At 42.2% G+C, this 28,000-nt stretch overlaps 1 protein-coding gene across 1 annotated transcript; it reads left to right on the forward strand.

The window, feature by feature from the left end:
• On the forward strand, positions 1-28,000 carry LOC137504780 (amine sulfotransferase-like). The gene is made up of 7 exons (XM_068233369.1): positions 1-157; positions 3,020-3,234; positions 13,583-13,709; positions 14,522-14,616; positions 17,314-17,494; positions 26,407-26,530; positions 27,528-28,000. Exons 1-7 carry the CDS (start codon positions 1-3, stop codon positions 27,535-27,537), a joined length of 909 nt encoding a protein of 302 aa, XP_068089470.1. The 3' UTR covers positions 27,538-28,000.

Here is a 28,000-nt window from a genome sequence, read left to right on the forward strand (position 1 = left end):
ATGTCTTCAAATACCCCAGTGGCACAGGATGATCATTTATACAGACATAAAGGTTCCTTTTTCCTCAAAAAGTGGACAACGCCAGAGTTCATTGATTCATTGCAGGATTTTAAAATAAGAGATGATGATATTTTCCTGATCACATATCCAAAGTCAGGTAAATGTAAAATTGCTTTCAGAAACAATTGTTTAACAAAATATAATCTTGCCTGAAGAGTTGCAGTTTATAGGCGCATTTAAATGTTTTCAGGCTCGTGCACAAGCTGTGGGAGAGAGTTCCAAAGAATAAGTGACCCTCATAAGAATTCCTGGATGAAACAGTGAAAGGAGCTGACAAGGGTAGAGGGCAGGAAGGTCTCAAGGGAAGAGAAAAGGTTCTGAGTGGGATGGCATATGGAGATTTGAGGGGAATTGTACAGAGGGAACAATCTATGGAGAGCTTTGTATGATAAGCTTAAGAGTTTGAACTGGATCCTTTGGGTAACTGGCTGCCACAGTAGGAATTCAGAGAAGGACAGCATCAGAGGAGTGGGTGGATGAGAGGGACACCAGAGTTCAGTATGGATTGGAGAGGTGCCTGTCTTTTTTTTTGGTAGGCCACAGAAGGGTGTTTCTGCAGTAAGACTGGAAATGATTAGGGCATGCACGAGCATTTTAGCAACCTCTTGTGTGAGAAAGGGTTGACTTCTGGAAAAAAAATTGAGGAGTTAGTATTGGAGCTGGAGACTGAGTAAGAATGTCCAGACAGGTCAGAAAAAGTCCAAGAATGCACTAGGCCCTTGATCCCTAGTGACAAAAAGTGTGGAGTACAAGTGAAGAACCAGTGTCAAAGTCAGAGGAAAGGTTGAGGTGTATGGAATGGAGAATTGACCTTTGGATTTTGCAACCAGGAGGATATTAGCAACTGTAGTAAGGACTATTTCAATAAAAGGGTGGGGTCGGAAGACAAGTGTGTATGTGTGTGTGTGTGTGTGTGTGTGTGTGTGTGGGGGGGGGGGGGGGGTTCTAAAAATGTGGTAGTAGAGATGGAGAGATGGAGTTAATCATGTTTCTGTAAGCCCCAGTGGGGTAAAGAAATTAGAAATGTTCACAAAAATGTTTCATTTCAATTTCCACTGTGTTACTGAGCCACTCAAGTTTACTACAAACTCAACAGGGAAATCAGCGCTGCAGAAAATATCATTGGAGCGCCCCTGCCACCCCTTGATCTCCTCCACATGTATAACTGCCATACCAGGTGTACCAAAAACTATTCCGGGTATGTCATTCAGAGTACTTTGCAAAAAAAGTTTCTTCTTCTTCCTACGTGTGGACAATCAGAGTCTGTCAGCAATCAACATTTGTGGCCATAAGCTGACCATAAATCGATCAACTATCCCTAGCCTCAGCAGGGAGACTTGGTCCTTTTGAATGAAAATTGAGTAATGGGTGCATAAAATTTACATTTGATACATGATTTCAAAGAAGTGGTGGCTTTCTACTTCACTGGGCAGTAGAAAGGCTATAAATTCCAGCTTGAATTCTGGAAGAAATGTGGTCACAATTTTATCTACCTAGTGGTATCTACTGATATTTCCTGATTAGGGGCAGTGAACGAGATTGGTAATAGTTTTGAGATTATGATTATTTTATGCAAATGTATGCAGCTTGCTAATGGGCCAAAACTTCAACGTACATTTTGCATAAACTTGAAATTATTATCACCTTCTTAACTATGTCTATTCCTGATCATCTCAAACTGATTAGTAAGTAAATAATTAAAACAACTAAATACAATTTTTAGAAAGAGCCAAAATAGAACAATATAAACTAAAAAAAGTTTAAAACTGAGACAGTGGTGTACTTACCCAGGTAGTTGGACACTTGAAGAAGCGGGTATACTCACGAAACGCATCGCAGTGGGGTTGTTATTTTTCTTTTTTAATAAAAAACTGCTTTTGAAAATAGACATCAAGTGTCCGACTACCTGGAGGTAAGTCCAACAAAGCCTTCCTTTTAAACATTTTGTAGTGCATTTTGTTCTATTTTGGAGCCTCTGTTCTTTCTACTTCATTATCTGTTGTTGTCCACCCTTGGTGGAGTGATGTATCCCCGAATAATCTCCAACTACAGAGAACGTTTTAACCTGAGTGGGGACGGGTTTGTGTTCTCCATATGTCCATGCAGTGGTTTCCTTTGTGGTAACCTACATTTGTGAGTAGTACTCTTGCTCAAACATTTAATCTGCTTTTCTGACTTTCCTGACTTTCCTGACTTTTCCTGACTATAACATACTACACCATTTTGTCTCTCTATCTCTCTGTCTCTCTCTCTCGCTTTTTTATCTCCTGACGTTTTTGACTTAAATAAAATTTGGGGTTTTTTTAGTCTTCATTTGACCAAATGGTCGAAATAAAATTATGGCAAGAACAACTCCCTCCTAGTGCCAGCACTCATTTGATCAGTGTGCTGATCTAAGCCATACTAAAACTACCTCAGCCCTGGAACAGCATGTGCCAAGATTACACACCATGGCCCATATGCAATTAACTTTTTTTCCTAGGTTTTCTCCTAGGAGATTTTTTTTTTAATTTGTATTTAAAATAATGTTTTGCACTTTGTAATTGAAAAAGTACCAAAGTACCAAATTATTTCGAGTATTTTCTTGCTTGCTGGTGGTTTAAAAGGCATTTTATTGACAAAAGTTGTGAAAATATAACCTAGATGAAATATGTAATTGCATATGAGCTCATTTGGGTAATCTTATCCTTTTTCACTTTGACACCAAGCAGACACCGAGTTGGTTTCAGATGACATCAAAGCTAGGGATTTCAGCACTGGATTTATTTTCTGGGTGAGAGGCTTTTAGGAGCTGAGTGTTCCATAGAGGTCGAAATGCCTCCATACATTAGGATGACATTATTATTGTGGGGATGTTACTCTAAGGGAGTTGGGGGGATGGGGGAGTTGAAAGGAAACAAGGTAAAGCATGTTACTGTACATCTCAGATAATATATATTTAAATATTCCCATTAAAAAGGTACCATCTGGACTCAGCAGGTATTAAGCTTGATCTGCAGTGATGGGCATCGAAATGGTACTGAAAACATCAATACTTCAGACAGAGTCCCATTTATTGAATTCCCCCAATCCTGTGATGTGACAGATTATAACAACAGATGTTCTCCACGTCTCTTTGCATCCCATCTGCCAAATGAATTTGTTCCACAAGGACTGAAAAATAAAAAAGCCAAAGTAAGTAGCCTTATTCTGGACTGGACATTGCACTGGGTTTTAGGATTAATACACATATACAGATCAGGTGTCTGGAAAATAGGCAAGATACAACATTTCTCACAAAGTTTAAACAAACAGAACACAAGGACACCGAGAGCCCAATATAGTGTAGTATGTATGGATAAATAAAACAATATGATAAAAATTTCAAACATGGGTGTGGTAAAGGTGGAAACCTAGCCACTCCAAAGGACACTGAAACAAGTACTTTTTCAAGTAAAGTAACAAAATATTTTTTACACTCCACAAAATTACAACGTGTTCCGTGGGCGTGACCCCACTAAGCGCCTCTGTCCACAGAGGTGCTTAGTACAGACCCAGACAGCTAATGCTATATACTCCTATCTGAACTGCCTGAAGAAGTGGGGTCACGCCCACGAAACGCGTTGTAATTTTGTGGAGTGTATAAATAAATCGTTTGTTGCTTTACTTGAAAAAGTACTTGTTTCAGTGTCCTTTGGAGTGGCTAGGTTTCCACCTTTACCACACCCATGTTTGAAACCTTTAATCATATTGTTTTATTCTATTGGCACCTCTGTTCACTTGCATCAACATTTCTCACAAAATTGTGTTTTGAAGAAAAATATGTGGTTTTGTGTCACAAAACTTTCCATAATACTATATTGGTGAAACTGTAGTACATTGAAAGTCATATGGCACTAAAAATCCCTTTATAGCTGGCAACCCTTCTACATAGGGGCAGCTTAGAACAACTTTGCTTATTTCCAAATAAACTAGATGGCACTGCTTGACTTAATTTTGTTGTTGTTTTACAAAGCAATCCTCCCACCTGCTGCTACCTTACTTCAGTGGTAGGCCCCCTAACCCCACTGTCAAAGTTCCAGCACAATTAATTTCAAAAGTAAAGTAGCGCAGGTGATTAAAATCTCATAATTTTAGTTTTATTTTTCTCTATAATGTTCAAAAAATACATCTAAAAGAATTTCATCCAAAAAAGATTTGGGTTCCTCAAACCCCCTTCCCACATACAGACCACACAACTCATGCACACATGAGAGCTATGCGGTGCTCTGAAAAAAATGTTAATAAAAAAGATTTATATATATAAAAAAGTATGTGCACACATATACAACCAAGTTCCACATTGATCCTGTAAGTAGAGAACGGGCACAAGTCCACTGTCACTTTTCCCAAAGGGATATACTTGTGATATGCATGTAAAAAGAAGGACCGAACAGCTAGTCTGCTTCAAGCAAGGCAATGGTTGTCACCTATGGTTGTAGGCGTCAGTCTCTTCAGTATTACTCAGCGTTACCTGCTCCCTCCGGGTAGTCACGCAGTCTGCCGTGCTGGCCTCACAGTGTCTTCACCATAACCTCCGCCGATATGCGGAATGTAGCAAAGACGGCGCGTCCGCCGAGACCAGTGCAATACCTCGCGGTCAGACAGTATTCCCCCGTGAGCTCTTCCTGGTGTGACATCACTCCCCGGCTCCTTAGCAGTTCTCGCGATATCTCAGATATCTCAGATGGGTTTTACACTGCAATCCTTCTCACGGAGGGAGGAAGTGTACAGGCTATGCGTTCCACTCTGGTTCCTGGATTCTTCCTGATTTTCCAAAGTACTATATACAGTGCAAATACATAAAATACTTATCAATGGTCCCAGATTCCAACTTAGGTACTATAAGAGTCTTTGGGGCGCCCCTCCAGACCTCAGATTGACATGTTTCGACAAGTCCGATTGTCTTCATCAGAATCAGTACCTAAGTTGTCAATGGTGAACTCCATCTTTAAATACTCTGTATACTCCTTCTCTTCCTGCCCCATCCATGATTCATTGTGCTGGATAGATCTATTATATTCCACATATATACAGTATGTGTGCCTCTAGTATATAAAAGGTATATATTAAAAAAGTATGTTATATATATATATATATATATATATATATATATATATATATATATATATATATACATATAGGTACCAAAAGATGGAAATTTAAAATCTAAGGATACACCCATCTACCCATATGTATATACACGTCGGAGGTCTGCTCAGCTTCTTTGTTCCTCCATATAAATCTCCTAAAAAAATCAGAGCACCACTACTCCCAACTAGCACCGCACTTCTCCCCATATACATCATACTCCCACATACCACAGTTTATACATTCCATCCCATCATAAAAACCCAAAGATTTCCATCTCCTCATTTAATCCCTTTGGGGCCAACAGTGGCGTTTCTTCCATTGGGCACAAGGAGGCGGGGCGCCCCGGGTGATTGACAGGGAGGGGGTGTCACAAAGCAGGGTTGCCAACTGTCCATTTAAATGAATCACCTGAAATGAATCATGTCTGTATTTGTTTTGTGAGCATTGCACAGCTCCCACTATTATCATTATTATTCTCAGATTCATTATTATTATTATTGTTCAAGCCTGAAAAGTTACGACCGAGATATCAGGCTGCTGCCTCCTTCTCCTCCCTCCCTCCAATCAGAAGCTTTCTTTTCTGGCTGTCAGATCTCTCTAGCCAATAGAAGGGAGTGAGACAGCCAAGCAAACCTGCCCCCAATGCCCTGAAGTCCTAGTCTCGGTCAGCATGGAGAGAAGGTAACTCTCTGTCACTGAAGTGTGCTCATCATTGTCGTCCTCATGTCCTGCAATCCCCTTCTTATCCCTGCCAGTCACACAGCCTGTCAGTATCAGCGCGAGGAAGCTGATCAGTGTGCATACAGCGGCACTTCAGCTACAGGAATCCTCCGTGCTCTGGATTGTTATCTGCTGGGCAGCATTCTTCAGAAATCTGGATGGGGTCACAGGAGGGATGGGAGCAGGGAAACCTTTCTATAGGCAGGGCGTGGGGGTTGTTTATGTTGATAAGAGGTGTAGGTGATTCACAGATGAAACCAGACGGAGCTTGGTAAAGATAAAATCACCTTCACATAGAATCTTGCTCTGAAAGGGAAATTTGCATTGTTTTGTTTTATAAGGCCAAAGTTTTAAGGTTAAAAATCCATCTGCTTTTTCTGGACATCTTAGCTATATAATTGCCCCCTCTAGAATCACATTCAATCTTCTCTACCCCAAAGAATGTTGTATTATACACATTACACGCATGGTATCTTTTATAATGCTTAGATAGGGGAGTGTTCCTCCCACCCTTTACGTATATTACTAAAATGTTCTCCCACTCTTTTATGTAGCTCCCTTTTGGTACGACCAATATACTTTTTCCCACATGGGCAAATTAAACAGTAAATAACACCCTTGCTGTCACAAGTAATTAATCCGTCAATTTCATATTCCCCATGTGCCGCATCTCACAAACCCCCGGGATGACCCTTTATTTGTCCTACTTTGATTTACTACTGCAGTGGCTATTTTAACAACAATAACAACAACAAATAACATTTGTAGAGTGCTTTTCTCCCATAGGACTCAAAGCGCATAAGCATGGCTCAGACCATCGTGGTAAAGAGGAAGAATTTTATAAGTCCGGAAATGCCAGGCTAAACAGGTGGCTTTTCAGTCTGGATTTGAATAGCTCCAGGGATGGTGCTGTCTTTACTGGGTGTGGCAGTGAGTTCCAAAGAGTAGGGGCAGCATGACAGAAGGCTCTATCTCCAGATTTTTTGAGGCACACTCTGGGAGTGACCAAGTTTATAGAACTTGCTGATCTGAGGTTGTGAGAGGTGTGGTGCAGCTTCAGCAGGTCCTTCATGTATCCAGGGCCCAGATTGTGCAGGGATTTGAATGTCAGCAGTCCAATCTTGAAGAGTATTCTCCATTCTACTGGTAGCCAGTGCAGTGAGGATCGGTGTAATGTGACAGTGGCGAGGCTGGTTTGTTAGCAATCTGGCAGCAGCATTCTGCAGTAATTGCAGGCGACGCAGGTCCTTTTTGGGGAGGCCAGCATAAAGGGCATTGCAGTAATCCAGCCGTGATGTGATGAAGGCGTGGACTAGGGTTGGAAGATCCTCTGGGGGAATCAGATGTTTAATCTTTGCAATGTTCTGCAGATGAAAGTAGGAAGATTTAACTACAGATGAAATTTGGTTTCTGAAACTCAAATTCCCATCGATTAGTACTCCAAGGCTGCGCCCAAGGTTGGAGCTGTTTATGTCTGAATTCCCAATCCTGATTTAAGACCCACATTCCCTGGTTTTCTATATGTAAACTCCGGTTTTTCAGACAATAGTTCATTTAACACTCTATCATCTCTCAGTAGATGCCAATGCTTAATAATCCGTTTTTTCACCAGGTGGCTTTGTGCACAGTATTTGAGATTAATTTTTAGGGAATGGTCCCCAATGTTATCCCTATATTTCTTAATGAGTACATCTTCCCGCTTCAACTGATCTACCGCATATTTTGCATTTTCAATTATATTATCTTCATAACCCTTTTTCTTTAAACTTTTTGTATAGTTCATCTCTCTCTACCTTATAATTTTCCTCATCAGTGCAGTTTCGTTTCAATCTCACTAGCTGCCCTTTAGGACATTATTTAACCATGCGGATAAATGGCAGCTTGTAGCGAGTATATACCCGTTCACGTCGGTCGGTTTTTTATATGTACAAGTTTTTATTTGAGAATTCTCCACATAAATTTTCAGGTCTAAAAAATTGACCATCTCTCGACTAGTGACCGACGTGAATCGGATACCCCTATCATTATCATTAATCCCATTCAAAAACCCCTGTAGGGAGTCCTCAGAATCCCTCTAGAGGAATAGGACGTCGTCTATAAATCTTTTCCAGAGGACCAGGCTCGCCCCGGGTCCGCCCAGCCCCTGGATATTAATCATCTCCCAATGGGCCATAAATAGATTTGCATAACTCGGGGCGAACCTGGTCCCCATCGCCGTCCCACTCGTCTGGAGAAACCACTCCCTCTCATACTGAAAGAAATTGTGCTCCAGTATGAATCAAATTGAATCCACAATTAACTGTTTCTGTTCAGGCTCTAGATTCGGGTCTTGCACTAGATAGTGTTGGGCAGCTTCGATCCCCTGCTCGTGCCGTATGATAGTATATAGCGCTGTGACATCTATGGTCCCCAATATCCAACCGTCCTCCCATTCCAACCCATTCAAGAGGTTTAAAACGTGTCTAGAACCCTCCAGGTAGGCTGGGGTGTCCCGGACATATCTTTGAAGGAATGTGTCCACGTATCTTGATAAATTTTAGGTAAGGGACCTAATCCCTGACACGGCCTACCTGGAGGATCCAGCACAGACTTATGGACTTTAGGCAAATGATAAAATACTGCTGTTCTAGGATATGGGATGTTTATGAATTCAAACTCTTTGCTATTGAGTATACCCTCTTGCTTTGCCTCTTTCAGTATAGTCTCCAACTGTTCACCAAATGAGATACTTGGGTCACCCCTTAGTCGTTTATATGAAGTCTCATCATCTAGTAGTCTATACTCCTCTCTCTTATAGTCCTCTGTATTCTTTATGAACACTCCCCCCCCCCCCCCCCCTTATCTGCCGGTCGTATAGTGACCTGTTTGTTATTCTGAAGGTCCTGTAATGCCTTGTTCTCTTTAATAGATAAATTATTCAAAGAGGGTGGTCGGGGTCGTATTTTCCTTAGATGCTGCTCTATGTTCCTTTCAAATAACATCATTTCTTTACTTACCTCACTTACTGGGTGAAAGCGGGAAGGGTTTTTTAGGACAGTATGTTGAAAAAAATTATTATTATTATTGGTCTGTCTCTGTGTTACTGGGTTCTTATAAAAATGTTCTCCTGGTGTATTTTTTGATGTCAATATAAGTCTCAAACTTATTTAACTTAGCTGTTGGGGCAAACTTCAATCCTTTCTCCAACAAAGTTTTTTCAGATTCCTTTAACCTCCCTGGCGGTAAGCCCAAGCTGAGCTCGGGCTATGCCGCCGGGAGGCACCGCTCAGGCCCCGCTGGGCCGATTTGCATAATTTTTTTTTTGTTACACGCAGCTAGCACTTTGCGAGCTGCGTGTAACCTCCGATCGCCGCCGCTACCCGCCGATCCGCCGCTATACCCGTCGCCGCAGCCGCCCCCCAGTCCCCGTGCGCTGCCTGGCCAATCAGTGCCAGGCAGCGCTGTGGGTTGGTTCGGATTCCCCTTTGACGTCATCCCCGGAGACATTGTCTCGCTACATGAAAAAAAAAAATTTAAAAAAAGGATTTTAACAAACTGCCAGGGAGGTTAAATCAATGGAGCTAAGGTTGAAGATGCCCCTTTCCAGGTCAGTTTTTATACTAGTTTTCACCTGTGTTTTCTTCTTGCACCCCTTCCCTCCCCTACATCCCCTCTTCCTCCTCCCCCACTTTTTCTTTGATCTAGACCAGGCTTTCTCAACCAGGGTTCCCTGGAACCCCAGGGTTCCTTGAGTACTCTGCAGGGGTTCCTGCAGGGGTTCCTTTCCCCCATCGTGCTCGAAGGACATTATAATACGGGGTACTATAAAAAGAAGCTCTAAATTGGGGGTCAGATTAATAATAATGAGCACATTTATAAAAATCCCTAGGATAACGATACAGTATAATGAGTGGCAGTATAATAAGGGGTAATGAAATAAACAGCCTCACCTACTTGTAAAGATCATGCCTCATGCAAAATAAATGCACAGGTTCCTCGAGCTCAAAAAAATGTTTACAGGGGTTCCTTGAGTTCCAAAATTTATTTGCAGGGTTCCTCCAGGGTAAAAAAGTTGAGAAAGGATGATCTAGACCTTTGGCTAAAAAATAGTTCTTTATGGTATTTATATGATCCCCTCTATTGTTCTTCTGGGGTGGGCCCTTCTTTCCTCCACCAGGGTTTCTAGTTCTATTCTCCGGTGGATAATACTCACCTCCTAGACTCCTCGATCTAGTATGCGGCGGTGATCTCCTTGTATCCCTCCCCATACCTCCACCAATACTCTCATTCCGATGAGAGAATGGGGAAAATCTATTCTGGGTGGGCACATCAAAGTGGATTCTCATGTGGACCCCCTGGTCTCTATTTAAATGGTTTCCACTTTGATTATTACTATGCCTATTTGCTGTTGTTGATTTATCTATATTCCTATTGCATTTTATTTGGTTCTTCTTTGTGTTTTTCTTGTTAACTCTCTTTTTTGGTGGGGATTCCCAGCCCTCATTTGATGTTTCTTCAGCAATTATACTGAGTCTCTCTATTTCACCCCCCTCTGCCCTTAGTTGTCGGGTATCTGACACAATATCATTCCATGTAGCTCCTGTTTGAATTTCCTCTCCTACTACTCTAGCCACCTCCTCCCAATCTATGTCAGTTTCCTCTTCCATCGAAACTGTGAAGTCCATACCCGTCATGTCTATAGTTTTGTATGATTCATCACAAATACTCCAGTCTGGATCAGGAGCTAAGGTCATCTGATCAGGAGTAGCCATTGCTTGTATTGGGATGGAATCTCTCACAAATGTCTTCATTTTTTTCTGAATGATTTCTTCCTCTAGTGTAATTAACCTATTTTGTATACTTTTTTTCCAGCTTTTGATAATCTGGAATTTTACTAAAAGGTTCCATTTCCTGTTTGACCTTAAAGATTTCATTACCCAATTTAAAGCACTGGCTTCTCCTCGTATCTCTGATAAAGGTCATCACCTGTAAAGAAAATTCATGAAACATCTTGTCCCATTCCTCCTGCACTTCTGGGGTTATTAGGTCTGTTATTAGGACGCCTACAACCATAGGTGACAACCATTGCCTTGCTTGAAGCAGACTAGCTGTTCGGTCCTTCTTTTTACATGCATAGCACGAGTATATCCCTTTGGGAAAAGTGACAGTGGACTTGTGCCCGTTCTCTACTTACAGGATCAATGTGGAATTTGGTTGTATATGTGTGCACATACTTTTTTATATATATAAATCTTTTTTATTAACATTTTTTCAGAGCACCACATAGCTCCCATGTGTGCATGTGTTGTGTGGTCTGTATGTGGGAAGGGGGTTTGAGGAACCCAAATCTTTTTTGGATGAAATTCTTTTAGATGTATTTTTTGAACATTATAGCGAAAAATAAAAATAAAAATAAAATTATGAGATTTTAATCACCTGTGCTCCTTTACTTTTGAAATTAACTTTGCTTATTTGCCTGCACGATGCACATATTGGGAGTCAGGGAAAAATATTTAAACAGAGCAAGATTTAAAGGGACCTCAGCTCAAAACTCACAAAAAAAACAACAGATGAACACAATGAACGCTAACCAATTACCCAAGCAGTGTGAAGTGCTGGTGAATGGCAAAATCAGGCTATTTCAAAATCATCTAACCCATTTGCTTTTTCACTGCCAGGTGAATATCAACGTACCCAGCAGTTTATCTGCAAACTGAATTCACTCGCAAATTTAAGGTGTCGAGAAGCAATGTTCCCTGCAAAATTAAGTGCAAACATACCACCTGTTTGCATCCCCCTCCCTAAAGGTTTTAACCCTTTGTTCCCCATGCCAAGTGGTAAACCACTGACCACCAAAGCCACCTCGTCATCACCTCATGGCAAGAGTTCCAGCCACTAATAGTGCTGAAGGGGCTGCTTTCTTAAGGCCCTCCCTTTACTATATACTGTTAGTTATTGGATTGTTACTGCCTTAAATTGAACAGGTTTGACTAACCTCACTTCCAAAGCAATCCCTACGCCAGGCTGAAAGACCAAGCAAGACTCCCCCTGGAACTCCATCTCCCTTGGAATACTAATTCTTTATAAAGAGATGCGTAATAAGCATAAAATAATACAACCATTAACTAGAAGGAAGACTCACTTCCATTTAGATAAATGACCCTTAAATATGATTAGCAAGAGCAGGTAGATCTATTGTTTTGGACATTACAATTAACTGTTTATGCCTTAAACATTAAATGTTACATAGGTACATAGTTAGTTTGGTTGAAAAAAGACATTTGTCCATCAAGTCCAACCAGGAAAACATAAAATAAAAAAAGATGTAATGTAGTTAAATTAAATTAAATGAATTAAAGTGAAAAAGTCAGTTACTTACCACTAGGGATGATCAAAGAGATGCAAATGCTTCTGAGTTTATGCAAATGTATATTCAATTATATGCAGCCTCAAAATGGACCAATCAATTTAAACCTAGTTTTAAATTGGTCTATTTTTAACTACGTACATTCACATAAAAATTTGCATCAACTCGTAAAAATTTGTATCTCATTGATCATCCCTACCTACCAGGTCATGTATGTTTATGGCAATCTTTCACTATTTTTTTTTACAAAAATGATATTCCTTTAAGCTCCTAAGACTGCTAACAGAGTTAGTATTTATGGTTTCTGATTACGAGTCCAAAGTAACAAGCTCAGTCATATAATATTCTTCTATTTGTACCTGAATATCCATTTTTGTCTGCTACCACAAACACTTTATTGCATATGTAATGTGTGCATTGTTTCCATTTAAAATTACTTAAAAACGGAGTGCATATTTAGTATTGGTCATCATCATAGCATTATCATACAAATAGCTGCCAGAAAAAAACAAAGAGAACACTAAATAAATGGTAATAACAGGTTACCTACTGTGTTTCCATAAATGTACTTAGTTTTAAAGAGTAACTGTCAGGCTGCAAAAGCTAATTTAAACCTCTATTCTAGAAGGAAGCCAAAAAGGCAATACTGAAGTTAAAAATCTCTCTTACTTTGATGTTTGCTGAACAGCAAGCCTCTATATTTCCAAGCTCCTAAGGAGGCCGGCAGGCCGCATAACAGATACTGCAAAGCATTCTGGGGCTGCTTTTTCTCCCCACTGCACTCCCTTGGTCCTCTCCTTCATTTCCCTATCCCGCCCTAAGGCTGCTTTCACAGAGAGAAGTTACAGGCTTGTGTTACAGCAGCTTGTATCTTGCAGTCCAGCTCACAACACTGAAAAATCAATGTGCTGTTCACAGGGCACATGTTCTGTTAGAGTCTACTGCATGAGTCCGCTATTGTTCCTAGCCACATGGCTAATTAATATTCACTGCACAGTAGTGTTGTCCGGATCATGAACCATTAGGATCTTTGATCCTGATCTTTTTTGTGAGTCGAATCATCAGGATGCAGGGTAAGGGAGGATATTACATCACAATTGGCTTCATACAAGACAGTCAAACATGGAACCTGGCATGAGCTGTCAGGAGCATCAATCTCTGCAAATACTATATAAAAATTCTGTGAAATCCAAACGTGGACAGTGAAATGCATATGTAATGTAAGTACAGCCAATATTTAGCTATTGATATATGTGTTTTTTTTCTCTGAGACCCTATACCTAACAGCTCCTCTTTAAGGCTATTCAACAGTATAATTTATATAAAATCTGTCTTTATGTTCAGGTCATCTATGTGATGAGAAATCCAAAGGATGTTGTGAAGTCTTTTTATCACTTTCAAGCTATGGTTGTTGATGCACAAAAATCCCCAGACTTCAACCACTTTTTTGAGAAATTTTTAAATGGACATGGTAACTATCTGCTTAACTGAAGTTTCCTTTTCATTAGATGTAGCAGCCTGATTGAACATAATTCTCCATTAATACATTTATCATGTACATTACTACAGTTATCTACATTACTACAGTTCTCTAGATCTGAGGTAGTTTAAAGTCTGTTTTCAGCATCCCTTTCAGATGAGTGTCAGTACTTGTCTCATTGACTTTAATTGGCCACCGCCACAAACTGCAGCAGGGGAGAATACCATGGCACGACTCACCACAGTAAGTGTAAAAAGACCCTTAAATTTTGGATCAATTGAATTTGGATCGACTGATGGAAAATCTAGGTCAGTCGATGGCAGGGAAGAAGTAAATGAACGGCCCATAGAGTTGCACTGCATCAAACAGTGCAATGTTGCAGTTCAATTGATTTTCAAGTCGAGTCCCTGCTGGAATCTATTAAACATTATGTGATGTGTGTGGTAGGAAAGGAAACAATTGTTTTGGAATATTGGGTAGAAATCTATATGTGTATGGCCAGCTTTAGTTTTCCTGCATAGATTGAACCAAACTGGCTCAAGCTCACCTTACCACCTTTCATACTGTTTTACAATTCACAAGATTGAGGCTTGTTATTTGTTAATACCATTGTCTCAGTTTCTCGAACAACAAGTATGCATAGAGCATGAAATCAGATCGTTACACATCTCTCATCTCCTGCTGACGACCTCACCCCACGGTCTATATTTTAGCCCTACCCATTCCTTGAATTGTGCAGAGGGAACCATGTGAAAGAATACAGTGATGAATAAAAACGTTCTTTGATTGTGTTTTCTGTTTAGTCTATCCTGGCAGATGGTTTGATCATATAAAAGGATGGTACATGAACAAGGATGATTACAACATTCTTTTGATAAAATATGAAGATATGATAAAGGTAATGACAAAGTCATTTGAGGTTTGATTTGTATAATAAACTTGTTCAATTACAGTTACAGATTCTTTCTATAATGTTAAAAAGTTCACCAACGCAGGTGTTCACAGAACTATACAGGACTTTCTTGTGCCACCTTCTCCTCTTCCATGTGAGGTAGCAGTCACTGGGCCAGATTTATCAAAGCATTACTGACAATTTTTTCTTCTTAAACTGTCCTTACCAGCAGGGGGAAGTGTTCTGCACGTTTGTAAGAAGCTCCCCAATGCTTACTTAAAGGGGAACTGAAGAGAGAGGTATATGGAGGCTGTCATGTTTATTTCCTTTTAATCAATACCAGTTGCCTGGCAGCCCTGCTGGTCTATTTCTTTGCAGTAGTATCTGCTTAAAACCAGAAACAAGCATGCAGCTAGTCTTGTCAGATCAGACTTATAAGTCTGAACCACTGAAACACCTGATCTGCTGCATGCTTGTTCAGGGGCTATGGCTAATAGTATTAGAGGCAGAGGATCAGCAGGGCTGCCAGGCAACTGGTATTGTCTAAAAGGAAATAAACATGACAGCCTCCATATACCTCTCTCTTCAGTTCCCCTTTAAAGGGAACCTAAACTGAGACGGATATGAAATTTTCCTTTTAAATCAATACCAGTTGCCTCACTCTCCTGCTGATCCTGTGTCTCTAATACTTTTAGCCACAGCCCCTCAACAAGCATGCAGATCAGGTGCTCTGACTGAAGTCAGACTGGATTAGCTGCATGCTTGTTTCAGGTGTGTGATTCAACCACAATTGCAGCCACAGAGATAGCAGGAGAACCAGGCAACTGGTTTAGTTTAAAAGGAAACATCCATATCCCTCTCCGTTTAGGTTAACTTTAAGGGAAGGGAAATTGCAGCAGTTCTGAGTGTTTTCTTTAGATTAAGAACAGTGCAGAACTTTCCCTGAATAAGAAGTGGCTAATACCACTTCTTAAGCCCACAGAGCAGGTTTACGCTGACACCTCATAGCTTCCTTTTTGATTTACTGCCATCTACCCACCCTCATTTGTTACTGAGGTGAACTCCCCTTCACCCTGGTGATGTTTATTTGTTTAAGAGAAGGAGGGGAATTGCGGACGAGTGTGTGGAGAATGGTGACTGGTTAGAGCATGTTAAAAATGCGTGTAAAAGACAGAGCAGACATTGAGATTATTTGAGAAAGGAAGTTTAGGAGAGAAATTACAGCCTGGGCTTCTGGTGTCCCAGATGGATAAACAAACAAGTCATACACTGTTGTGTTCGTTTGTCTGAGACACTGTTCTAGCTCCTCCTCACTTAGAATAGTTTAGGAAGGAAACACCACCATCTAGTGGCTTCTTATGGTGCCTGAGACAGCTCTGCACGGAGTTAAATCTGGCCCACTGCCCCATGTGCAGCAGTGCTCTTCCATGTACTCCAACACCACTTCAGCAGACTTTCTATTACATATGCAGCAGCCCCTCTCGTTTGTGTACATAAGACCCCTCTTCTAGGTTCTGCCTTGTATGTGCAGCCCACCATTCTGAAAGCAGTCTTCAAACAAACAAAAATATCAGGGTATAGATCAGCTGTTAACTTTATTTTTGTTCATAAATGCCAGACAATCTCTACGCACTTAAAGAGAACCTGAAGTGAGCGGTCTATGGAAGCTGCCATATTTATTTCCTTTTAAACAATACCGGTTGCCTGGCAGTCCTGCTGATTTCTTTGGCTGCAGACAGTGGTGTCTGAATAACCCACCTGAAACAAGCATGCAGATAATCTTGTCAGATTTTTGTCAGAAACATTTGATCTGCATGTTTTGTTCAGGGTCTATGGCTAAAAGTATTAATGGCAGAGGATGTGCAAGAGAGCCAGCTAACTGGTATTGTTAAAACATAAATAAATATTGCAGCCTCCATATCCCCTTCACTTCAGTGGAGCCGGCGGCGCAGAGCAGCTATAAATCTAATGGTCCCCCGCAGACTTCCTGTGCCCTCGCAGCCACTCACCGATGCTCCTGTCCCCGCCTCTGATTCACTTCAAAGTTGGAAAACCACTGCGCCTGCGCGGCCATGTCCTTGCTCCCGCTGACATCACCAGGAGCGTACTGCACGGGCGCAGACTGTACTGGGCCTGCGCAATAAACTCCTGGTGATGTCAGCAGGAGCAAGGGCGCGGCCGCGCAGGCACAGTTTTTTCTGACTTGAAAGTCGGAAATTCCAGAAGTGAACTGAAGGTGGAGCCTGGAACATCGGTGAGTGGGTGGCTGCGCGGGCACAAGACATCTGCGGGTGACCATTAGAAGCCCCAGGTAAGTTCAACTCTTTTCTCCCTACCTCCTACAGTACTCCTTTAATCAAAACTTACTAGGCCAATCTGCTGTCAATGTGGTCAACGGGTGTTTACTAACAGAAATCCCTATACGCCCCGCCAGGCAATCATTAGCCAGGCATATGAAAAATGCTCACCACTGCACAGCTATGCCATGGGGGGCGGGGTGCTGGGGCTCCTTAGTGCAGTGCTCTGCAACCACATGAGTAGCAACGACTAGCAATAAGTGCAGATGTTCCATGACATCCGTTGTTAAGAGCAATTAGCAATACAAATCAGTCATTAATACTGTGGTGATTGAACTCAAATTCAGATAAGGTAATAAATATTTCACTTATTTTATACTAAAATTGGTTTCTTTCCCATTTCTAGGATCTTCACTCTGTTGTTATACAAATCTGTGCATTTTTAGGCATGGAATTAAACGAGGAAGCCATAGATATTGTGATTCGAAAAGCCTCTTTCAATGAAATGAAAATGGATCCACTTGCAAATAAAAAAGATTTTTCTGGAGGGACTTTAGACTTGAATCTTGGAACATTTGTAAGGAAAGGTAAAATGATATCAATAGTTGTAAATCTGAATGCACAATTAGTTGCTTGTTATTCATTAGAAGGGTTATTTTTATTTTTATTTCAAGTTTATGTGCTCGGGGTAAAGGTCACTTCATTGTGTTATTAGAATGTTACATGTTGCATAATTACCGGTATATCACTTGAAGCACATACTAACAAAGACCCAGTACACACAAACCAATAATTGTTTCTAATCAGATTGCTCAGCAACTGGAACAAGACATACACCTAATATAATTATTTTGATGTTTGTTGGACGGACAGTCAAACATATTGGCAAATATTGATTAATGTGCCTAGAACCAAACTCCAGGAAGTCATTTGGAACCTGGGATTTGTTCTGAAATGGCATCTCCTTGTTCTGCCACCGGTGGCCCCATTCCAGCCTATAACTTTAATGTCAAAGAGGCCTTTAAGTTTCCTTGGAAAATCACGTAACTACTTAAGTCTCTGAGTACTTCGGAAGATAAGCAGCTCATAACTGCGCATGCTTGAGTCCGTGCTGGCACGTGCGCAGTACGGACTGGCTCATCTTCGGAAGTACTTGTAGACCTGAACACTTCCAAGGAAAGCCAGAGATGCAGCCGGCAGAAGATTTGAACAGGGACCGGGTGGTGGAACCAGTGGATGCGGAGAGGAACAGGAAGACTCTAAGGGACCCTCTTAACCACTTGAGGACCGTGGGCTTTACACCCCTTAAGGACCAGCCACTTTTTTTCCATTCAGACCACTGCAGCTTTCACAGTTTATTGCTCGCTCATACAACCTACCACCTAAATGAATTTTGGCTCCTTTTCTTGTCACTAATAAAGCTTTCTTTTGGTGCTATTTGATCGCTGCTGCGATTTTTACTTTTTATTATATTCACCAAAAAAGATATGAATTTTGGCAAAAAAATGATTTTTTTAACTTTCTGTGCTGACATTTTTCAAATAAAGTAAAATTTCTGTATACATGCAGCGCGAAAAATGTGGACAAACATGTTTTTGATTAAAAAAAAAAAACATTCAGTGTATATTTATTGGTTTGGGTAACAGTTATAGCGTTTACAAACTATGGTGCAAAAAGTGAATTTTCCCATTTTCAAGCATCTATGACTTTTCTGACCCCCTGTCATGTTTCATGAGGGGCTAGAATTCCAGGATAGTATAAATAACCCCCAAATGACCCCATTTTGGAAAGAAGACATCCCAAAGTATTCACTGAGAGGAATAGTGACAAAAAATAAAATCTTCTATGAACTCACCATAGTCCTAACAGAATACCTTGGAGTGTCTTCTTTCTAAAATGGGGTCATTTGTGGGGTTCCCATACTGCCCTGGCATTTTAGGGGCCCTAAACCATGAGGAGTAGTCTGGAAATCAAATGCCGCAAAATGACCTGTGAAATCCTAAAGGTACTCATTGGACTTTGGGCCCCTTAGCGCAGTTAGGGTGCAAAAAAGTGCCACACATGTGGTATCGCCGTACTCGGGAGAAGTAGTATAATGTGTTTTGGGGTGTATTTTTACACATACCCATGCTGGGTGGGAGAAATATCTCTGTAAATGACAATCTTTTGATTTTTTTTACACACAATTGTCCATTTACAGAGATATTTCTCCCACCCAGCATGGGTATGTGTAAAAATACACCCCAAAACATATTGTACTACTTCTCCCGAGTACGGCGATACCACATGTGTGACACTTTTTTGCACCCTAACTGCGCTAAGGGGCCCAAAGTCCAATGAGTACCTTTAGGATTTCACAGGTCATTTTTGTTTCAAGACTACTCCTCACGGTTTAGGGCCCCTAAAATGCCAGGGCAGTATAAGAACCCCACTAATGACCCCATTTTAGAAAGAAGACACCCCAAGGTATTCCGTTAGGAGTATGGTGAGTTCATAGAAGATTTTATTTTTGTCACAAGTTAGCGGAAATTGATTTTAATTGGTTTTTTTTCACAAAGTGTCATTTTCCGCTAACTTGTGACAAAAAATAAAATCTTCTATGAACTCACCATACTCCTAACGGAATACCTTTGGGTGTCTTCTTTCTAGAATGGGGTCATCTGTGGGGTTCCTATACTGCCCTGGCATTTTAGGGGCCCTAAACCGTGAGGAGTAGTCTTGAAACCAACAATGTCGCAAAATGACCTTTGAAATCCTAAAGGTTCTCATTGGACTTTGGGCCCCTTAGCGCACTTAGGGTGTAAAAAAGTGCCACACATGTGGTACCGCCGTACTCAGAAGAAGTAGTATAATGTGTTTTGTGGTGTATTTTTACACATACCCATGCTGGGTGGGAGAAATATCTCTGTAAATGACAATCTTTTGATTTTTTTTTACACACAATTGTCCATTTACAGAGATATTTCTCTCACCTAGCATGGGTATGTGTAAAAATACACCCCAAAACACATTATACTACTTCTCCTGAGTACGGCGATACCACATGTGTGACACTTTTTTGCAGCCTAGGTGCGCTTAGGGGCCCAACGTCCTATTCACAGGTCATTTTGAGGCATTTGTTTTGTAGACTACTCCTCACGGTTTAGGGCCCCTAAAATGCCAGGGCAGTATAGGAACCCCACAAGGGACCCCATTTTAGAAAGAAGACACCCCAAGGTATTCCGTTAGGTGTATGGTGAGTTCATAGAAGATTTTATTTTTTGTCACAAGTTAGTGGAAAATGACACTTTGTGAAAAAAAACAATAAAAATCAATTTCCGCTAACTTTTGATAAAAAATAAAATCTTCTATGAACTCGTCATACACCTAACATAATACCTTGGGGTGTCTTTTTTTCTAAAATGGGGTCACTTGTGGGGTTCCTATACCGCCCTGGCATTTTATGGGCCCAAAACCGTGAGTAGTCTGGAAACCAAATGTCTCAAAATGACTATTCAGGGGTATAAGCATCTGAAAATTTTGATGACAGGTGGTCTATGAGGGGGCGAATTTTGTGGAACTGGTCATAAGCAGGGTGGCCTTTTAGATGACAGGTTGTATTGGGCCTGATCTGATGGATAGGAGTGCTAGGGGGTGACAGGAGGTGATTGATGGGTGTCTCAGGGGGTGGTTAGAGGGGAAAATAGATGCAATCAATGCACTGGGGAGGTGATCGGAAGGGGGTCTGAGGGGGATCTGAGGGTTTGGCCGAGTGATCAGGAGCCCACACAGGGCAAATTAGGGCCTGATCTGATGGGTAGGTGTGCTAGGGGGTGACAGGAGGTGATTGATGGGTGTCTCAAGGTGTGATTAGAGGGGGGAATAGATGCAAGCAATGCACTGGCGAGGTGATCAGGGCTGGGGTCTGAGGGCGTTCTGAGGGTATGGGCGGGTGATTGAGTGCCCTAGGGGCAGATAGGGGTCTAATCTGATAGGTAGCAGTGACAGGGGGTGATTGATGGGTAATTAGTGGGTGTTTAGAGGAGACAATAGATGTAAACACTGCACTTGGGAGGTGATCTGATGTCGGATCTGCGGGCGATCTATTGGTGTGGGTGGGTGATCAGATTGCCCGCAAGGGGCAGGTTAGGGCCTGGCTGATTGATGGGTGGCAGTGACAGGGGGTGATTGATGGGTGAGGGGTGCTGTGGGCGATCTGGGGCAGGGGGGGAGAAATCAGTGTGCTTGGGTGCGACATAGGGTGGCTGCAGCCTGCCCTGGTGGTCCCTCGGACACTGGGACCACCAGGGCAGGAGGCAGCCTGTATAATACACTTTGTAAACATTACAAAGTGTATTATACACTTTGTATGCGGTGATCGTCGGGTTAACATCCCGCCGGCGCTTCCGTATGGCCGTCGGGATGTTGCGGCGGGTATGTGGAGACAGGCGCCGGCGGAGGATCGCGTCACGGATGACACGATCGCTCCGCCCATGCCCTTACAAGGACCGCCGCCTCTGTGGGTGAGCCGGTCCTTGCGGGCTCCACTTCCCGGCCGCCCCTGTGCGTTAGGCGGTCGGGAAGTGGTTAAAGGATACCTGAACTGACACGTGACATGATGAGATAGACATGTGTATGCACAGTACCTAGCACACAAATAACTATGCTGTGTTCCTTTTTTTCTTTATCTGCCTGAAAGAGTTAAATATCTGGTATGCAAGTGGCTGACTCAGTTCTGACTCAGAGAGGAAGTGACTACAGTGTGACCCTCACTGATAAGAAATTTCAACTATAAAACACTTTCCTAGCAGAAAATAACTTCTGAGAGCAAGAAAGAGGTAAAAAAGGGGGGATTTCTTATCAGTGAGGGTCACGCTATAGTCACTTCCTGTCTGTCAGGACTGAGTCAGCCAAATGTCACGTGTCAGTTCGGGTATCCTTTAAGTGAGTATCGAACTTTTTTGTTTTAGGAGGTTACAGTTATCCTTTTTCTATTTCTAAAGTACTAACATTGTTAGTTAATTTTGTGTAGCACCATAATGTGAATTTTGAAAATAAATAATGTACTGCAACATTTTCTTACACCTCAGTTATTAAAATGTGGTTGCATACTATATTCAGCCCAACTTTGAATACAGTTATACTTGCTAGATCATTTAATATATTGTAAAATCAGATAAAGAAAAGTAAATCAGCAAAGAGGAATAAAGCTGAGAGGACAAAAAAACCCAAAGCAGTGACCAACACTCTTCACATAATCAATCTCCTAATAAAGTTAAAGGTAGTTGTGATGCTGTGTCCCTATATTATTTAAAGGACACATCCGAGGACTTTAAAAATAAAATAATCCACTTACCTGGGGCTTTCTCCAGCCCCTGCCAGCAGTCCTGTGCCCACGCCGCAGCTGCAATCCATGCTGGTGGTCCGGGGTCCCCTCTGGCGCAAGATGCTGACTGTGCCTGCGCGAGCGGCTCTCAGAGTAGCCCTAACGTAATCCGGAATGTACCGCGGTGCAGTAGCTCTGCGCCTGCGCAGAACAGCCCGGAGGATGTCAGTGCGCTGCACAGTGGAACGCAGGAAGATGCTGAACTGGCGAGGTTGGCATCTGCACCGGAGGGGACCGGGAGCCAACGGAACTGCGGTGAGGGCACAGGTCGGCTGCCAGGGGCTGGAGGAAGCTCAAGGTAAGTGAATTTCTTTTTTCTTTAGTTCCTCGGACCTTACCTTTAAAGAACAGGTCTGACATACGTCTTATAGTGGTGGGTTTACTGTCTGATGGCAGTTACTGCACAGCGGCAGCCTAGCATTTGAAAGTGCCTGGAAGCATCTGGGAGTGGCAGTGACAGAGTGGGACAGTTAAAAATGGTGCACAGTGCTGGGGCAATATAAATGGTGCTGCATTGACTTCAATTATAAAACGCTATTTAGTGTTATAAGTGTTAAAAAATAGCGCATGCAGAGTGCCTTACACTTATAATGCCTAATAGCGGTATAAGTCTTAAAGGGGAACTGAAGAGAGAGCTACATGGAGGCTGTCATGTTTATTTCCTTTTAATCAATACCAGTTGCCTGGCAGCCCTGCTGGTCTATTTCTCTGCAGTAGTATCTGAATAAAAACCAGAAACAAGCATGCAGCTAGTCTTATCAGATCTGACTTTAAAGTCTGAACCACTGAAACACCTGATCTGCTAAATGCTTGTTCAGGGGCTATGGTTAATAGTATTAGAGGCAGAGGATCAGCAGGGCTGCCAGGCAACTGGTATTGCTTAAAAGGAAATAAACATGACAGCCTCCATCTACCTCACTCTTCAGTTCTCCTTTAAAAAATGCAGGGGGCTACTGTTAGGCAGCGGGGGTCGGGGGGAGAGGAAGCGGGACACTGGAGGGAGTAGGATAAGGTGGAGAGAGGATGTATGCATATGCATACGTTACCTTGTCCCGGCCGGCGATCGCTCCTTCACTTTCTCAGTTTGCTGTACTACTGCATCCAGCCAATCACCATGTGGCTTCAGTCACCACATGGTGATTGGCTAGATGCAGGACTACAGAAAACCAACTAGGATGTGAATGTAAGAAAACGCGGAAAAGCCGCCGCGTGTACTGATAGCAAGGCGGCTGGCTCCGCGTCCAGCCCGGCGGTTTGTACGCAGCAGCATGCGTCTGATAATATGGTAGATCGCGGAAAAAACGCCGCATGTACTGGCAGCAAGGCGGCTGTTTCCGCATCCAACGCGGCGGTTTGCACGCAGCAGCGTGCGTCTGGTGTGGCTGGGTCTGTTAGTGCACCTGGATGGAGAACTACACGCGCGAGCCAGAAGTCAGGACCTTTATGCCAGCAGGAGATGGATCAGCTGATCAGGATGATCAGCTGATTCCTGCTGGACTCCTGATTGGCTGAGTGGCTCGGGCGGGGCGGCAGAGTCCTGCAACTATATATATAGCTTGCTTGCCAGTTGCTGGTTGTCTGCCATTGCGAACACTTACGTGGAAGCATTCAGACCATAGTCAGATCCTACAGTGTGTTTGAACCAGGAGGACCTGGGAATTCACACTGAGCCAGACTACTTTTGTTCATCATTGTATTGTTATTCAGACTAGTTCCAGGGTGTAGAGACCAAGGACCTCACACCCAGACTAGGGAATTTGTATTATCATTTGTGTTATACTCTAGACTAGTTCCAGGGTGCTGAGACCACGGACCTCGGACCCAAGACTAGGGAACTGTATTATCATTTGTGTTATACCCCAGACTAGTTCCAGGGTGCTGAGACCACGGACCTCGCACCCAAGACTAGGGAACTGTATTATCATTTGTGTTATACTCCAGACTAGTTCCAGGGTGCTGAGACCACGGACCTCGCACCCAAGACTAGGGAACTGTATTATCATTTGTGTTAGTCTCCAGACCTGCCTGTGACGCCCATCTTCCAGGGGTCACTTGCCATCGGGTCTTCTTGCTATTCAGCATGGGACTCCGCCTCTTGGATGTCTCAGACTGCTGCAAGATCTCTGCACTTCCAAAGGGAGGTACTTCTCATACTGCCAAGGACCACCTGTTCCTCGGGTGGTCCTCACTCAAAGTTATTACTGTTGCACCAAACACTCACACTATATAGGTGTCCAGAGGTTAGCAATATATCTGTATTATCGGTGATTCTGCAGATCATCAATAATCAGGTATATATCTGTATTCTTGGTGATACTGCAGATCACCAATAATCAGATTCTCTCTGCGTGCTGACACCGATCGTTACAGTGAAGGAGCGATCGCCGGCCGGGACAAGGTAATGTATGCATATGCACACATCCTCCCTCCACCTAATCCTACTCTCTCCAGTGTCCCCCTGCATCTAAATGTAGGTGCCCAGCACAGGTAGCGAAAAGTAGGTCCACAGCACAGGTAGCTAAAAGTAGGTCCACAGCATAGATAGCTAAAAGTAGGCGCCCAGCATAGGTAGTTAATTGTAGGTGCCCAGCATAGGTAGTTAAATGTAGGAGCCCAGCATAGGTGGTTACGTGTAGGTGATCAGCATAGGTGGTTAAGTGTAGGTGCCCAGCATAGGTAGCTAAGTGTAGGTGCCCAGCATAGGTAGCTAAGTGTAGGTGCCCAGCATAGGTAGCTAAGTGTAGGTGCCCAGCATAGGTAGCTAAGTGTAGGTGCCCAGCATAGGTAGCTAAGTGTAGGTGCCCAGCATAGGTAGCTAAGTGAAGGTGCCCAGCATAGGTGGCTAAATGTAGGTGCCCAGCATAGGTAGCTAAAAGTAGGTGCCCAGCATAGGTAGCTTAAAGTAGGTGCCCAGCATAGGTAGCTTAAAGTAGGTGCCCAGCATATTCAGGTAAAAGTAGGTGCAAAATAATCACTTACCTAGCTCCCGCGGTGGTATCTGCTGCTCCTCCAGACCAGAAGCCAAGAGAGCGGGAGTTCAGTCCGGTGGGCGATATGGATAGCAAGCGTCCCATCACTTTCTGCTGCCTGCACTGCTCTTGCCCAATCAGGAAAGGGATGGGGATGGGAGATGCGTGGCTGAAGGGGAAGGGGAGGGCCTCAAGTATGGAGATCAGCATTAAGTCTGAGTTAAAATTTACATTTAATCACTGATTTGAAACTGAGCCAAGCCAAAGCTAGTAGCTGCTGTTTACGGCAACTATCTACCTGCAGCTGATTAATCAGCAGCTAATGGATTTGTTTGGTTCACTTTCCAGTCAGTGGAAATTTTGTAGGTTTACTTAATTTTCTCATCCCTCAGGGCTTGTTCATGCTAAGGGCATTTTTGCCCTTTTTTCAAGCGCAGGCGATTTTCAATATCGCCCTAAAAACGCTTGTGCCATGATTCCTTACTAGAGAGTTCAGATCTGAGTGGTTTGTTTCCGATCTGCTCAGCAAAGCGGTGCCTGTACCTTTTTTTTTAGGTGATTCCGCCTCAATCGAAAGTATAGGAAAAACGCAAAACGCTCACAAAATCGCTTTGTGCATCGATTGCATTCACACTTTTAAGAATAAATACATTGTATTTATTATTTTCCGGGTTAAAGAGTTCACTTTCTGATTTGCTCAGGGAGTGAAATAAAAAAACGCTCTGGAAAAGCACTTAGAAAAGCACTTTTAACAAAAATGCCCCGCCCACCCAAGCATCGTGAATGACAAAAAAAATGTGGCAAAAAACACCCAAACTGAACGCTGACACGATCGGAACGCAATGTGAACAAGGCCTAAGAGTAGGTGACAGCGACCCATCAGATGACACAGGCAGCAAAATTAAATAATATGGTAAACTGCCTTTCCACCACTGGCACAGCTTTATATATCGATATCTATTAATTAGTGGTGGTTGACCCCTGGCTGAGGTTCAGTGCCATTTCAATTGTGTGTGTGAACTATCCCTTTGAAACCAATATATGTAACCCTGAGTCTATCATATGTAGATCTAGCCTTTTTCTGTGATTCACCCATATACTAATGCATAAGTGGTTTATAATGTGAGTACTGATATATTAGTTTCAACAACCATTTTTTCTGCAGGTGCAGTTGGTGACTGGAAAAATATAATGACTGTTGCACAAAGTGAGACATTTGATAAAATATACCAGGAAGAAATGGAAGGCTTGTCACTTGATTTCACCTGGGATGCTACTGAATGGATAGAGTAATTATACTTTCATCATATTTATATCTCATATCTCCCAAAGAGCCGGCCTTCTTATGTGTGCAGCTTGTGCACCACTCAGGGTGTTAGACTTGCAGTCAAAGGTGATAGGGAGGGGGGCCTATCTTTCCTAATCATTTACATAACACTATGTCCCCTAATGCTTCAGTGCTCATCAAAACATTCAAACATCCCTTATGATGTGGTGTGTGATTTGCTTCTATCTAGCTTCTAAATGACAGGTGGCAAGGGCCAATCAGTAAGCTGCATTCAATAACATGGCAATAATGACTATGTTGTTGGATACAGTATACGCAGTTAGGTTTAGTAGTTGTGGATCACGAGTAGAGCTAAGCATGACATTCAGATGGTGGTATATTCTTCTTACATCTTACATATTTTGGGCCCACACTCAAATGAATGGAGCTTTGATGTATGATTTGAATCCAAAATTCAACCAGCAATGCAGAAAGTGTCCTTTAGCCTAAAAGGAATATTCCTTCCAGCTGACCTCGTTCTATTTTATTGGAGAAAAGAATTCTATTTAGCAGGGTTTTCTTGCAACAATAACTTAGTCACAGGACTACACAAAGCCACATACAGAGATGAATTGAGATGTAATGGGGCCCTAGGCAAAGTAGTAGATTTGGGGCCCCATTGTAGTCCTTTTGGTAAGATGAAGTGAAGAGAGGTCAAAAAAGGTGACAGGTGGGCCCATTGACACTCAAAGGGCAAGCATCTGCCTAGGTTGCCTGGTGGATGACCCTACTCTATACACTACTGTATAGCCTGCTTGTATCTTTTATGAAAAAAGGCTCTTGTAAGATCTCCCTACCATTCTGAAGAATATTATTGCAGATATGCGATATGTATAGCTGGTCCCTTTTGCATGGTGTCACACCAATGTACCAAATCATGAAGCGTTTTATAAGGTATGAAATATGGTTTGCATCATTCATATTAGTCTCAAAAATATTTTTTTTTGTTTGTTCTACAGGAACAAATGAAAACTGGTGAATCTTGCCTATGCAATAAAGAGCTGTATAAATTATTCCAAGAAGAAATGGGAGGTTAACCACAAATTTAACAAATTAATGAATAAGCATGCTCAACTAATAGTATTGCTTTATTTATTATGGGAACAAGAAAAGTGCATTCTGTTTTCTTTGAAGATTGTTGTGAATGTGCCGCCTCTATGTATTAGACTTTGTCTGCAGATAAACTGCTTAGGTTTGGTTGTGATGATCGTTTTCATGGTTGCAGATAAGAATCTTTCAAATCAACCTCATTGCTATGTAGCTGGCTGCAGTCTGAAACGTAAAAGTAGATTTTAATTACATTACAAAATGTCTTGTGTATATATCACTGTACATTATATTACGACAGATGTCATTTTCAGTTTTACTTTCCTTTAAGAGAAACTGGGGATGATGTTAATTAAATTTCAAGTAAAGAATTTTGAAGTTGAAA

The sequence above is a fragment of the Hyperolius riggenbachi genome, chromosome 4, assembly GCF_040937935.1.
Source record: "Hyperolius riggenbachi isolate aHypRig1 chromosome 4, aHypRig1.pri, whole genome shotgun sequence".
NCBI classification, from domain to species: domain Eukaryota; kingdom Metazoa; phylum Chordata; class Amphibia; order Anura; family Hyperoliidae; genus Hyperolius; species Hyperolius riggenbachi.